The 15,911-nt window shown below is 51.8% G+C and overlaps 1 protein-coding gene across 1 annotated transcript; it reads right to left on the bottom strand.

Moving 5' to 3' along the window:
- Positions 1–2,259: 2,259 nt before the first annotated feature.
- Positions 2,260–4,476, bottom strand: LOC121791114 (the record flags this gene model as incomplete). The annotated part of the gene is made up of 3 exons (XM_042189152.1): positions 3,496–4,476; positions 3,126–3,354; positions 2,260–2,594 (listed from the first exon to the last, which is right to left on the bottom strand). Coding segments are annotated over exons 1-3 (1,545 nt in total), but the record flags the coding sequence as incomplete, so codon positions are not given.
- Between the last annotated feature and the right edge of the window lie 11,435 nt (positions 4,477–15,911).

The raw sequence follows: 15,911 nt of genomic DNA, 5'->3' as shown, positions 1-15,911 counted from the left end.
TTTTTTTTTTTTTTTTCTCAAACACCATTACGGCGGGGGGTTAGGCGGACCCCCAACCTGTCCATATCAAATCAAACGATAAAGTGTCGTACATTGACCAAGCCCAAAAGTGACTTGGTCCACAAAAAGAGATACATATCAAAAAAAAACTTATCTAAGCTACCAGGATATCCCCACAAGCCGGGTATTATCCATCTAGCAAACGAACTAATAAAGCACATAATAACTTGGGCGATGACCAAGGAGTGGTCAAGCCCAAAGGAAATACAAGAAATACATATCAAAATCCATAAAAATAAAAACTCATCCATCTCGATATCTGAATCTGAAGTTCGGATAGCCCAGCTGGTCCATCCTCACAAGCGACTTCAAGTACCGAGGCGCTGTATCTGAATCATAGTAAGTGATGGCAGGGGTCTGGACCCCCCTACCTGCAAGAAAATCTGCTGCCCGGTTACCCTCTCGGTGGATGTGAGAGAACCGAACCTGCATCTGTGAGAGCAAAATGCGAATGCGAGCCATGTGATGTCTCACGTCCGCCGCTCCCATGCGTCCCGAAGTGAACACTGCGACCACTGCTGCTGCGTCCATCTCGACCCAAACCTGTGATGAGAACTCCATAGCCATCGTCAACCCATGAAGAAGAGCTAGAAGCTCCGCCTCGAAGGCCGACGCAGCTACAAGGGGCGTGCAAAAGGCCCTCAAAAGAGAACCGTCTGAGCCACGAACCACTCCCCCACCACCAGCCTGTCCCGTCGAGGTAGAGAAGGCCCCATCTGTGTTCAGCTTCACCCAAGGATCGTCGGGTGGATGCCAAAGCACACTCAAGGACCTCAGAACTCGCCGGCGAGGAGGAACTGAAGGCATGAAGTCGACAGTCGGGGTGCAACCGCGCCGATGAAGGGGGACTAGCACACCCGCCGCCACAAGAATCCGCAAATGCCGAATCACCTGCCAAATAACATGGGAAGAACGAAAAGAAACGCCGCGGTGCTTGCAGCTATTCCTCTCCGTCCAAATGAACCAATATACCAAGCAAGGAATGATAAAACTGATGTGCAAGGTGGGAGCCCTGTGAGAGGACCTCCACCAAAAACCTATTCTAAGTGCAATATCAGTGCACGTGTGAATGTGTGTGCTAATATAAGGGAACCAGCCATCGAAGTAGTCCCAAACAGATCTCGCCAACGGACTCGACACAAACAAATGCTGAAAAGACTCGACTGAAAAAGAAGAGACACAACACAGACACTTGGATGCGAGAGAGATACCGCGGGTCTGAACATAGCACTCAACAGGGACCCTCTGGAGGAGGAGGCGCCAGATGAAGATAGAAATGGTCGGGGTCAGCCCAGCATTCCAAACCATGCGAAGTCCGAAATGTCTAGGGGACCGTGTCCGGATGAGCTCCCAAGCTGAGGCCGTCGAGAACTCGCCATCGCCAGTGAGGCTCCATCGCATCACATCCCGCCTGCCCACCTCAATCGGAACAGCCCTGATAAGATCCAACACATGCAAAGGCACACCATACAAAGCCAAATAATCATGCAGTTTATCAACATGCCAAGTATGATCACGCCAAAACCTAGAGACCTCAGCGGCAGGAAGATCAGTCCCAGGCAGACAATAGGTCCTAAGGGGGAGATCCCCGACCCACACGTCATCCCAGAAACTAATCCGCCCTTCGCCGAGGGACCACCTAATGAGACCATGAACCTGACCCCTAATGTCCGTGAGACGATGCCATATAGGACTATCATGCACAGAGTAAGGAGAAATGAAGGCACGACCAGCATGGAAACAATACTTGCGCATGGTGAACTGCGCCCATAGTGAATCCTGCGCGAGAAATCTCCACCAGAGCTTGATGCTGAAAGCTTTGACGAGCTCACGAAAACGACGGATGCCAAGGCCTCCCTCATCCAACGGCAAGCAAATCTTCTTCTTCCAGCTAACCCAGTGAATCTTCCTCTGCTCCCCAACCGTGCCCCAAAAGAACTTGGCCAAGATCTGCTCCAAGTCCCTCATCCAGTACTCAAACGGCTTCAGAACCTGGAAGATGTGAAGAGGGATAGTGACAAGGGTGCTCTTGATCAGAGCAAGGCGACCTCCAAGAGAGAGATGTCTGTGGGACCAGCTGTGAATCCGGTCCACCATCTTCTGTCGGATATCTAAAAGGTAGTCGGCCTTCAGCCCCCCCTTATAGATAGGCACTCCCAGGTAAGTGAAAGGGAGGAATCCCTGCTGGAATCCACTCACCTCTGCCACCTCAGCCGCCCAAGAATCGAACTTCTGAAAGAGATAGAAGTGACTCTTTCCCTTGTTCACCATCTGGCCCGACACGGCAGAATAGTGGTCAAGACAGTGTACCAGCCTCTCCACGGACTGTCTGTGCGCCCTGACAAAAATGACAATGTCGTCGGCATAAGACAGATGGGATATGGCCGGCGCGCGTCGAGCACATCTATACTCCATATCAGGATGTGTGGCCACAAGCCTGTCCAAGCTCCTCGACAGATAATCGGCAGCAAGCACGAACAAAGACGGCGATAACGGATCTCCCTGGCGAAGTCCCCTCGTAGAGTGGAAGAAACCTGCCGAAGCCCCGTTCACAAGCACAGAGAACCAGCACGAAGAGATACATCTCCTGACCATACTCACCCACCCCGGCGGGAATCCCATCCTCTCAAGCACCATGAGGAGGAAAGGCCACTGCACTCGATCATAGGCCTTCGCCATATCTAGCTTGAGGGCGAGATTAGGGGAGTTAGCCTTCTGAATGAGCGACCTGCTGATATCATGAATCAATTCCTGAGCCAGGAGCACATTATCACTAAGCAAGCGACCCTTGACAAAACCGCTCTGGTTCGGCGCCAATACTAGAGGAAGCAGTGGCGCCAAACGCGATGTCAAGATCTTGGTGATGATCTTGTTGGTCACATTGCAAAGGCTAATCGGCCTGTACTCCGCCCAGGTCGCCGGGCTTGCCTTCTTCGGCAAGAGTATGATGGTCGTGGCTGTGAAGCTGCGGGGCATAGGGGCCCCCAAGAAGAAGTCCTCCACTGCTGCCACCACCTCTGCTCCAACGATGTCCCAACAGTGCTGGAAGAACAGGGACGAGAAACCATCCGGTCCAGAGGCGCTGTCTCCACTGATGCCAAAGACCGCCGCTCTCACCTCATCTGAGTCCGGGACTGCACAGAGGCCCTCGCGGTCCACTGAGTCTGGAAGGCTGCTCAAGAGATCAAGGTCCGGCTGCTCCAACTGCTCAACGTCTGTCGTGAGCAGCTGCTGAAAGAAACCTACCGCCGACTGTCTGATATCGTCCTCTGACGTGAGAGTCTGTCCTCCTGCCTGAATGGCGTGAATCCGTGACTTCACCCGCTTCTGTCGCACCCACCCATGGAAGAATTTGGAATTCCTTTCGCCTTCTGCCGCCCACCGAATGGCAGCCTTCTGCTTCCAGAAATCCTCCTCCATCCTAGTGCAGAGTACATAGAGAGCGGTGCATCGGCTGAGCTCACTCCTATGGGCTCCCGTGGGATCCCCGTCGTAAGCCGCCTGCGCAACGGTAACTGCCTCCTCTGCCTCCCTCAGCCTCTCGAAGATGTTCCCAAAGACCTCTCTGTTCCATCCTTTGAGAAAATTCTTCACTCTGCTGAGTTTGAACTGAAGATTGAGCATGCCGAAGAAGCCCGTCTCCGCCGCCCACACTCTGGTGATCTCATCCCTGAAAGTATGATGCCGTACCCACATGTTCTGAAACCTAAAGGATGGCCTCGGAATCTGGGTAGTGAGCTGGCATCGCACGAGCAAAGGGGCATGATCTGAAGAGATCCTAGGCAAGTGAGTCACCCTAGTAGCTGCAAAGACTGTCGTCCAATGCTCCCCTAGAAGGACTCTGTCCAACCTCTCCCAGAGCCCACTCCTCGTCCAAGTAAAAGGTGGGCCATCAAAGCCTGGGTCCAGGAGCTGGCAGTCTGCAACGGCGTCAGCAAAGTCCATCATCTCTCCGTGCCTATCTGTCGTACTGCCCCGTCTCTCTTCCTCCAACAAGAAGATGTTGAAGTCGCCTCCAACAAGCCAGGGTGCCCCGTCAGTCGCTAAGGAGATGTCCCTGAGCTTATTCCACAAACCGTATCTCCCCTCCCTCGAGCACTTAGCGTACACTACGGAGAGAAAGGTTGGAGTAGGGAATATAGCAGCAGTAACTCGGACATGAAGAACCTGCTCGGAGTCGTCGATCACATCGACCTGCCAATCCCTGTGAGAGAAGATCCAAATCTTGCCGTTTGTGTTCGAGCACCTAAATTGCAACCCAAAGCGCCTACTAAAGAAAGAAGGCTGGGGTTCTGTCTGAGGCTCAAGCACTGCGGCAAACAACACACTATACATATCGATCATATTCTTGAAACTGCCTTGGGTAGTAGCGTTCGCTATCCCCTGGGCATTCCAGATCATGAAATGGCTAGACATTGGAAACTCAGCGATCTCCCGAGGCCGATAGCCTCGCCCTCTTCGGTGTACCCTCTGCTGGAGGGGAAGTAGGTCCTATGTACTGAATCACCGGATCTGAGGGTTCAAGCCTCGTCTTCGGTACCTCACAAATCATATGATCCTGGTGGTCATCGCTGTCTACCTCAACCTCAGCATCATCCGAGGGAAAATCCTCCAAGGCCCCGAACATGTTGTTGTCATGCAACACCATCGCTAGGGGGCCGAATCCGAGCCCAAGTCGAAGTGTAGGAGAGAGCGATCTAGATCCCCGCTCACTCTCTGACGAGGACTCATCCGCCTCAATGCCATGCTCTCCCTCGCCGTCTGACACTGTCCTCGCTGCGATAGAGGCTGCCCGTCTCTCTGCCCGGCGCTTCTCTCGCCACCTCTGTCGACAAGCAACATTCTTCGCGTTCATCTTCTTCTTAGGGGCGACGAAACCGTCGTCCTCAGCAACCTGTGCACCCTCTGCGGCTGCGGAAGAAGACCCAGGGTGTGAGACAGAGGTGGGGGCCATCTCTCTGACCGCCAACTCCTGCCTGCGTCTCACTTGACGCGGAGGCTGGCTAACCTCTGGGGGAGGCCTCTCTGTAGCCTTTCCCGCTCTAGGCTGCTGTCGCTGGACCTGTGGAGGATTACCAGCTGCGGAGGTCGCCGCAAGGGGCTGCTCTGCACGTCGCAACTCGCTCTCTCTGTTGGGAGTCGGTCTGTTCTGTGCAGGCGGTCCGTGCGTGTAATCCCTCTTGGGAGGCATGGGGCGCTTCCCAGAAGCATAGCAAGTCATCGCCGAGTGGCCTACGTGCTTGCACTCTGAACAATATAGGGGAATCTTATCCCATTTCACCTTCAAAGTCACTTGTTTCCCTGCAATGTTAATATCTATCTCCTCCGGAATAGGCCTCGACAAATCAACCTCAACACAAATACGTGCAAAGGAAACGCGTGATCTAGAAATAGTGGCACGATCCACTTGAACTGGCTTACCTAGCATCTCACCAATTGCAATCAAAGAGGACTCCTCAAATAAATGCACAGGCAAAGCAAGAATGTTACACCAAATAGCCACAATAGGGATCTCAAAAAAAGGGTCAAAATCAGGTGTCCATTTAAAAACACGCATGGGATGATGTTCAATATACCACACAGGAGAGTTGTTAGGACCATTTAACAATTTCACATAGTCACGCATATCAGACAATTGGATAAAAATATGCTTTGCATTCAAGAAATTCCAAGACATGGCACCCACAAGTTTGAGGTTACCTAAGGCCTTTTGAATTTGGTGGGCAGGAGGGATGGAGTGTGAAAATTTGCCGACGATGGCAGGTCCTAAACGGCCTGCAAGAATTGAAGTTTCATTAGCCGAAAAAAATAAGCACGGTTTACCGTCGACAATGCGGACCTCGCCACGCTTATCGGCTCTTTCACGATCAAGCAATATAGGACCCTCCGCCGGCTGCCCCGATCGTAGCACGTCAGCCATGGAGCGGCCAAAAAAGATGTTTGGTTGGCTTTCTGTCGAAGCTTTGGTATTTTTATTATTGGCCGAAGTCAATGGAGTCTGCACTCCCTCCTCAATCCGTCGGTCCTGCTCCATCATGTCAGCCCATGACTTATTGGTATTGTTCACCACTGATGGAGCAGCTGTAGTAGACGGTGGAGCATGTGGAATTTGGGTAGAGGCCGAAGCTGGGGTCTGTGTTTGTGGCAGCCTTCCGACGACCAACTTCCTCTGTGCATGGACCGAACTCTCCAAAGTGGGAAATTCTGTCATCTCTTCATCAAGCGTGGCTGTTGCTGGGGGAGTTTGCACGGCAGGTTTGCTTCTGGGTTGAACTTCAGTGGCTGCTCCATTAAGAAGAGTCGCTGCTGACTCTTTAAGTTTGGGGGTCGAATTGGGCTGGGGAGGGTGGGATTTAATTTTATTTTGGGCTGATGGAGTGGGAACTTTAAAAATGGATTGGGTTTGTGGTTTATTTTTGGCTGGACGGAAGATTTCTTTTTAAAGTTGGCTGGGGATTTAGCAATGGGGAATTTAGGAGAAGCTTTTTTTCGGTTATTGGGCTGGGCAGGGAGGGGAGGTTTTTTTGTGGATAATTGGGATTGGGCTCGTGTAATAGGTCTGGTATTTTTTGAGGCAGGTAGTTGGATTGGGCTACTTGGTTGAGGAATTAAAACAAGCCCAGCATTGGAACTTACCTGGTTGAGGGAATTATTTGGCAAGCCCAGAAGGTGAAGTCCAGTAGCAGCTGCTGCTGTAAATTGATTCACCGCCAGGGGTCGACCCTCCGCCAAGTCTAGCTGCATGTCATCCTCACAATTTGACAGCAAATTTGCTCCTTTTTTGACAGCAGGATTCTCGGCAATTTCACAATCAACAAAGTCTACCTTTCCTTCCTTACCATTATTATTTTCCACACCATGCAATTCAAAATCACGGATCTCATGCAATCCGCAATTAGGATATTCTCCTCCATCAATACACGCTACTCCTCCTTCAATAGGCGTTATTCTCCCATTATTTTTGGTAAGATTTCCGAGAATCTCTCCTTCCTTCTCAACCCCCCCTTCAAACGAGGCTGTGTCTAGGTGCATTCCATGTTTAGCCAAAGCCCTAGCTTTGTGTGTTGCCAAAGAAACCCTAGATGGGGGCGCCGCCAAAGGGGCGTTAGACGTAGACGTAGCAGCTCTTCCCGGCGACTTATTCCGATCAAAACTTGACAGATTACGATCCTGACCGTCGGCGAAATGCCCATTCTTTTCATCTGCTATCCGCTGCTCCTCCAGTTCGATCTGATACTCCTTCGCGGCATCTACAGAGCCGTCGGAAGGGCAGTCGGAATAGTCACTGGCGACCTTCTCCTCCTCCGATTCTTCCATTTTCTTCAACGAATACCTCCATTCCTCCTCCGAGACTGAGCGACCACCCCTCCTATCCCAATCTGCTTGCGTTCCAGGGATCGGCGGCGGCGGATCCGCCATGGCCGGAATTTCTGAAGCTTTCTGACCACCCCCAAAACTCAAAAAGCTTCGGTAGAAATGATCAGCGCAACCAACCCAGACCAGAACAAGACTCGACGCGACGAACAAGCGGCAAAATCCGCCGGAAAAAGGGAAGGAAGTTGACGACCAAAAAAAGAGACGACGGACAAAAAGGAAAAACGCCGATTTCCGGCCAAGAACACAACTAAGACGATTACGAACAGATTGGACGGAAGAAAACTAACAAAACAAGGCTAAAAAAGACGAAATCTGATTTGGGACTTTCGAAAAGCTAGAGAGCATTGTGTGTTTTTAGTGTGTGTGATTTGCGTGCAAAGTGACGAATGGTTTGGTTTGGTTTAGGGTTCAGGGTTTAGGGTTTAGGGTTTAGGGTTTAGGGTTCAGGGTTTTTTTTTTTTTTTTTTTTTTTTTTTTTTTTTTTTTTTTTTTTTTTTTTTTTTTTTTTTTTTTTTTTTTTTTCCTCAAACACCATCACGGCGGGGGGTTAAGGCGGACCCCCAACCTGTATATATCAAAAATCACCAAAAGAACATACATCAGACGAGCCCAAAAGTGACTCGGTCCGCACGAGAGATACAAAACACAAGAGCTAACAAAGCTACTATGGTATCCCCACAGACCGGGTACTAACCATCTAACTAAAGAGAGAATAAACATAACAAAGCTATACATCATAAAAAGGACAAGGATGATGGCCAAAAGCGGGCCAAATCCAAAGGAAATAAAAAAACCATAAATCAAAACCACGAACCAAGTGAAGTAGTCATCCATCTCGATATCTGAATCTGAAGTTCGGATAGCCCAACTGGTCCATCCTGACGAGCGACTTCAAATACCGAGGCGCTGAATCCGCATCGAAGAAGGTGATGGCAGGGGTCTGGACCCCCCTACCTGCCAAAAAGTCTGCTGGTCGGTTGCCCTCTCGAAAGATGTGAGAGAACATGAACTGTATCTGTGCGAGCAAAGTACGAATGCGAGCCATGTGATGTCTCACATCCGCTGCTCCTCTGCGTCCTGAAGTGAACACCGCGACCACTGCTGCGGCATCCATCTCGACCCAGACATGCGAGGAGAACTGCATAGCCAGTGTCAGCCCGTGAAGAAGAGCTAATAGCTCCGCCTCGAAGGCCGACCCAGCTGCGAGAGGCGTACAAAAGGCCCCCAGGAGAGAACCGTCTGAGCCCCGAACCACTCCCCCACCGCCTGCCTGTCCCGTCGAGCTAGTAAAGGCCCCGTCGGTGTTCAGCTTCACCCAAGGATCGTCGGGTGGATGCCAAAGCACTTGCAGGGACCTCAGAACTCGCCGGCGAGGAGGAGCCAAAGGCATGAAGTCAACGGCCGGGGTGCAACCGCGCCAATGAAGGGGGACTAGCACACCCGCCGCCACCAAGATCCGCAGGTGCCGAACAACCTGCCAAATAACATGTGAAGAACGAAAAGAAATGCCGCGATGCTTGCAGCTATTCCTCTCCGTCCAGATAAACCAGTATACCAAACAGGGAATGATGAAACTAATGTGCAAGGCGGTGGCCCTGTGAGAGGACCTCCACCAAAAACCTAATCTAAGTGCAATGTCAGTGCACGTGTGAATGTGTGTGCTGATGTAAGGGAACCAGCCATCAAAGTAATCCCAAACCGATCTCGCCAGAGGACTCGACACAAACAAATGCTGAAACGACTCGACTGAAATAGAAGAGACACAACAGAGACACTTGGATGCAAGAGAGATACCACGGGCCTGAACATAACACTCAACAGGGAGCCTCTGGAGGAGGAGGCGCCAGATGAAGACAGAGATGGTAGGGGTCAGCCCAGCATTCCAAACCATGCGAAGTCCGAAATGTCTAGGGGACCGTGTCCGGATGAGCTCCCAAGCTGAGGCCGTCGAGAACTCGCCATCGCCAGTGAGGCTCCATCGCATCACATCCCGCCTGCCCACCTCAATCGGAACAGCCCTGATAAGATCCAACACATGCAAAGGCACACCATACAAAGCCAGATAATCATGCAGTTTTTCAACATACCAAGTATGATCATGCCAAAATCTAGAGACCTCAGCGGCAGGAAGATCAGTCCCGGGCGGACAATAGGTCCTAAGGGGGAGATCCCCGACCCACACGTCGTCCCAGAAACTAATCCGCCCTTCGCCTAGGGACCACCTAATGAGACCATGAACCTGACCCCTAATGTCCGTGAGACGATGCCAAATAGGACTATCATGCACAGAGTAAGGAGAAATGAAAGCACGACCAGCATGGAAACAATACTTGCGCATGGTGAACTGCGCCCAAAGTGAATCCTGCGCGAGAAATCTCCACCAGAGCTTGATGCTGAAAGCTTTGACGACCTCGCGGAAACGACGGATGCCGAGGCCTCCCTCATCCAACGGCAGACAAATCTTCTTCTTCCAGCTAACCCAGTGAATCTTCCTCTGCTCCCCAACCGTGCCCCAAAAGAACCGGGCCAAGATCTGCTCCAACTCCCTCATCCAATACTGATACGGCTTCAGGACCTGGAAGATGTGAAGAGGGATGGTTACAAGGGTGCTCTTGATCAGAGCGAGGCGCCCTCCAAGAGAAAGATGTCTGTGAGACCAGCTGTGAATCCGGTCCACCATCTTCTGTCGGATATCTAAAAGGTAGCCGGCCTTCAGCCCCCCCTTATAGATAGGGACACCGAGGTAGGTGAAAGGGAGGAATCCCTGCTGGAATCCACTCGCCTCTGCCACCTCAGCCGCCCAAGCGTCGAACTTCTCAAAGAGGTAGAAATGACTCTTTCCCCTGTTCACCATCTGACCCGACACGGCAGAATAGTGCTCGAGACAATGAACCAGCCTCTCCACGGACTGTCTGTGCGCCCTGACAAAGATGATAACGTCATCGGCATAAGACAAATGGGATATGGCCGGCGCGCGCCTAGCACATCTATACTCCATATCGGGATGTGTGTCCACAAGCCTGTTCAAGCTCCTCGAAAGATAATCTGCAGCAAGCACGAACAGCGACGGCGATAACGGATCTCCCTGGCGAAGTCCCCTCGTAGACTGAAAGAAACCTGCCGGAGCCCCGTTCACGAGCACTGAGAACCAGCAAGAAGAGATGCATCGATCCACCATACTCACCCACCCCGGCGGGAATCCCATCCTCTCAAGCACCAGGAGGAGGAAAGGCCACTGCACTCGATCATAGGCCTTAGCCATATCTAGCTTGAGGGCCAGATTAGGCGACTTTGCCTTCTGAATGAGCGACCTGCCGATATCGTGAATCAATTCCTGAGCCAAGAGCACATTATCACTAAGCAAGCGACCCTTTACAAAACCGCTCTGGTTCGGCGCCACAACCTGAGGAAGCAGCGGCGCCAAACGCGATGTCAAGATCTTGGAGATGATCTTGTTGGTCACGTTGCAAAGGCTGATCGGCCTGTACTCTGCCCAGGTCGCCGGGCTTGCCTTCTTCGGCAAGAGAATGATGGTCGTGGCCGTGAAGCTGCGGGGCATGGGAGCTCCTGAGAAGAAGTCCGCCACCGCTGCCACCACCTCTGCTCCTACGATGTCCCAACAGTGCTGGAAGAAAAGAGACGAGAAGCCATCCGGTCCCGAGGCGCTGTCCCCACTGATGCCAAAGACCGCCGCCCTCACCTCATCATAGTCAGGAACTGCACAGAGGCCCTCGCGGTCGATGGAGTCTGGGAGACCGCGCAAGAGATCAAGGTCCGGCTGCTCCAAGTGCTCAACGTCTGACGTGAGAAGCCGCTGGAAGTAGTCAACCGCCGACTGTCTGATGTCCTCCTCCGACGTGAGTGTCTGTCCTCCTGCCTGAATGGCGTGAATCCGGGACTTCACCCGCTTCTGTCGCACCCACCCATGGAAGAATTTGGAGTTCCTTTCGCCTTCTGCCGCCCACCGAATGGCAGCCTTCTGCTTCCAGAAATCCTCCTCCATCCTAGTGCGGAGTACGTAGAGGGCGGTGCAACGGCTAAGCTCACTCCTGTGGGCTCCTGTCGGGTCCCCGTCGTAAGCCGCCTGCGCAGCGGCAACCGCCTCCTCTGCCTCCCTCAGCTTTTCAAAGATGTTCCCAAGATCTCCCTGTTCCAACCCTTGAGAAAACCCTTAACTCTGCTGAGTTTGAACTGAAGATTAAGCATGCCGAAGAAGCCCGTCTCCGCCGTCCACACTCTGGCAATCTCATCCCTGAAAGTGTGATGCCTAACCCACATGTTCTGAAACCTAAACGAAGGCCTCGGAATCTGAGCCGTGAGCTGGCACCGCACAAGCAAAGGGGCATGATCTGAAGAGATCCTAGGCAAATGAGTCACCCTGGTAGCCGCAAAGGCGGTCGTCCAGTGCTCCCCGAGAAGAACTCTGTCCAATCTCTCCCAGAGCCCACTCCTCGTCCATGTGAACGGTGGGCCATCAAAGCCTGGGTCCAGAAGCTGGCAGTCTGCTACGGCGTCGGCGAAGTCCATCATCTCTCCGTGCCTGTCTGTCGTGCTGCCCTGTCTCTCTTCCTCCAACAAGAAGATGTTGAAGTCACCACCAACAAGCCAGGGGGCCCCGTCAGTAGCTAGAGAGATGTCCCTGAGCTTATTCCACAGATCGTATCTCCCCTCCCTCGAGCACTTAGCGTACACTACGGAGAGATAGATTGAAAAAGGGAATATCGCAGCAGAAACTCGGACGTGAAGGACCTGCTCAGAGTCATCAATGACCTCGACCTGCCAGTCCCTGTGAGAGAAGATCCAAATCTTACCGTTTGTGTTCGAACACCTAAACTGTAACCCAAATCGCCTACTAAAGAAAGAAGGCCGGGAATCCGTCTGGGGCTCAAGCACCGCGGCAAACAAAACACTATACATATCGATCATATTTTTGAAAGTGCCCTGGGTAGTAGCGTTCGCTATCCCCTGGGCATTCCAGATCATGAAGTGGGAAGACATGGGAAACTCAGTAGGCTCCCGAGGCCGAAAGCCTCGCCTTCTTCGCTGAACCCTCTGCGGGAGGGGAAGTGGGTCCAATGTACTGCAGCACCGGATCGTCAGATTCAAGCCTCGTGTTCGGTACCTCACAAATCATATGATCCTGGTGGTCATCGCTGTCCCCCTCAACCTCGGCCTCATCCGAGGGAAAATCCTCCAAAGCCCCGAACATGTTATCACCGTGTAAAACCATCGCCAGAGGTCCGTATCCGAAACCGCGTGTAATAGAAGGCGATCTGGACCTAGAGGCCCGCTCTCTCCCTGACGAGGAATCATCTCCCTCAAATCCCTTATGTCCCTCCCCATCTGACACTGCCCTCTCCGAGGTGGCTTTCGCCTGCATCTTCTCTTGGCGTCTCCTTCGCTCCCTCTCGCGCTTTGCTGCGTTCTTAGCCATGTTCTTCGTCTTAGGCACGACGAAGCCATCTTCCCGTGCAGCCTGAGAACTCTCTGCGGCTGTTGAAGACGGCCCGGGGTGTAAGACGGGGCCAGGGGCCGGCTCTCTGATCACCACGCCCTGGTTGCGCCTCTCTTGACGCCGTGGCTGTCCAACCTCAGGGGGAGGCCTCTCTGTAGGCTGGTACCTCGGGCCCTGAGGCTGTCTACTAGTGCCTGCCTGATGCGATTCTCCCTTTCTGTTGGGAGGAGGTCGGTTCTCTGGGGTCGGCCTTTGGGAGTAGTCCCTTTTGGGAGGCATAGGCCGCCTCCCAGATGCATAGCATGTCGACGCCGAGTGACCAACGTGCTTGCATTCGGAGCAATATAGAGGGATCTTGTCCCATTTCACCTTCAACGTGACATGTTTCCCCGCAATGTTGACATCTATCTCCTCGGGGATGGGACGTGACAAATCGACCTCGACACAAATGCGTGCAAAAGAAACACGAGATCTAGTGATTGTGGCTCTGTCTACTTGCACGGGTTTACCGAGCATCTCACCAATAGCAATTAGAGACGATTCTTCAAATAGATGCACAGGCAACGCAAGTATATTACACCAAATAGCAACAATGGGGATTTCGAAGAAAGGGTCAAAGTCAGGGGTCCATTTAAACACACGCATCGGATGGTGTTCGACATACCACACAGGAGAGTTATTCGGTCCACTAAGCAACTTAACATAATCACGCATATCAGACAATTGAATGAAAATATGCTTCGCATTTAGGAAATTCCAAGACATAGCACCAACAAGTTTTAAATTACCTAATGCTTTCTGAATTTGGTGGGCAGGGGGGATGGAGTGTGAGAATTTGCCGACGATGGCAGGTCCAATACGGCCTGCAAGAAGAGAAGTCTCATTAGCCGAAAAAATAAACATGGTTTACCTTCAACAATGCGGACTTCGCCTCTTTTATCCGCCTTCTCGCGATCAAGTAAAAAGGCCCCTCGGCTGGCTGCCCCTTCTGCAAGACATCCGCCATCGAACGTCCGAAAAAAATATGTGGTTGCTCTTTGTTTTGTTCGGCCGAATTCTGGGGCTGATCATTCGAAGAATTAATTGCAACTATCTTCTCCACAATTCTGTCACTATTCATCATATCTGCCCATTTTTAGGAGGATCATGCACCATATCCTCTGAATTTGCAGCATTAGGCGTAGAAGGTTGGGCTGATGAGTTTGGTAAAAGTGGGAACTCAATCTCATTCACGGTTTGCAAGCTCGGTGGCGTCGAAAATGACGCAGCAGGCTGCTGGGGCCTTTTTCGTGGGTGGCTGCCGCCAGCCAAAGGTGCAGCGGCGACCTGTTTTGCGGTCAGAACTGAGGCAGGCTGCTGGGGGGTTTTAAGGGGGTGGCTGCCGGCGACAAAAATTGCTTCGGCGATTTGTTTTCCGGCCGAGGGCAGAGGCAGGCTGGGAGCTTTTGTTTTTGGGTTGGGCTGCTGCTTTGAATTTGGAGAGGGGGGCTGATTTAATTTTAAAGTGGGCTGGAGGTTTGGGTAAGGGGAATTTGGATTTTGGCGTAAGTTTTTTTGGATGCTGGGTGGGGATTTGGGCTGGGGATTGAGGAATTAAAACTAGATTGGTACTGGGCTGCTGCAAAAAGCTTGATTTGGAAGTTGGATTAAGGTTTGGGTTGATGACAGTGAAGAGGCATTGGGCTGGGGGAAGTTTGGAAGGGAGATGGGCTGGGGGATATTTGGGGAGAGATTGGGCTGTGGATTTAATGGAGGAGATGAAGGAAAAGAAGAATGATCCAGCAAGAGGGGGTACCTGGGCCGAGGGAGGTAAAATTGACAAAATCGGCGGCCCGTAAGCGGGGCCCGAATTCGCCTGCTGAAGGACGAGGGTTCGAGTCTCCTTGAGATCAAGAAGGAGGCTTTCTTCTGTCAAGGCAGCTGGTAGGAGATCCATGGATCGAATCTCAGCAGGGGCGAGGTGACGAAAATCTTCTCCATTCACACATGCAGACCCAGTTGGCAGCAGCTGCTCCTTCTCCAAAAAACAATTCACGCTCCCTTGATTCTCGAAATTAACTAAAGGTGGGGAAGTCAGCTTTGCATTTAATGTATGCCCACTCCCCATGCAAGCATGCATGCTATTATCATTAGCCATACACTTCTCAAAAACGGCTGTGCAATCACGTCCGAGCCGTAGCTGCCTCCTCCATGAACCGATGATGCGACGTCTCCCATACCCAGATTCACGTGCCGTTTGACCTTACCCAAGCATGGGTTCTTACCTAAAAGGCTGTCCTGATACAGAGGAGCTGCAGCAAGAGAGTTTTCAATGTACGAAATCACCTCCTTTACCGACGCCGTCATCTTCATCGGCGAATGATATTCAGATTCAAAATGGCCATTTTTTGCATCCAAACTCCTTTGTTCTTCTAAAACTTGTTGATAATCCTCTTCATCATCTAGCAAATCATCTTCCTCAAGCTCTTCCGCTGACATGGAGTGATCGGATATGCATGAAATCTCCTCGTCGGCGATCGCTGAAATCGGCCGAACTTCCAGAATTCCGCCGAGGATGTTTCTGAAATAGGATCAGCAATCATCCCACTGTCTGAATCACTGACTTGCAACTGAAAAGAAGCTGGCAGGCGTCGTCGCGGCGAGTCCGCCATTGACGGCCGAACTCGAGCTTTTCCCGACCACGACCGAACTTCACTCTGAGGCTACCAAACGACTCGACGGACTTCACAAACACCTAAACTAGACAAGACACGACGAAAATTGCGGCCAGACCCGCCGGAAAAGAGGGAAGAAGACGACGGAATTTTAGAGAGAGAAACTGACGAAAAAAAAAAAAAAACGGCCGGAAACGGCCAAACACACGACGCCCCCGACTAAAACAAAACCGGTAGGGGGAACTAGGCCCAGGCCTCTAAGCATAAACGCAGACGAGGAAAGGAAAAACTTGAACGGAAATACGTAAAAACGAGCCGACTCGGATTTTGGAATTTCACAGGGCTCGAGAGCATTGTGTGTTTTT

Source organism: Salvia splendens, unplaced genomic scaffold, assembly GCF_004379255.2.
Source record: "Salvia splendens isolate huo1 unplaced genomic scaffold, SspV2 ctg727, whole genome shotgun sequence".
In the NCBI taxonomy this organism is placed as follows: Eukaryota; Viridiplantae; Streptophyta; class Magnoliopsida; order Lamiales; family Lamiaceae; genus Salvia; species Salvia splendens.
The sequence above is the reverse complement of the archived record's forward strand: the minus strand, read 5'-3'. Positions and strand labels throughout refer to the sequence as shown.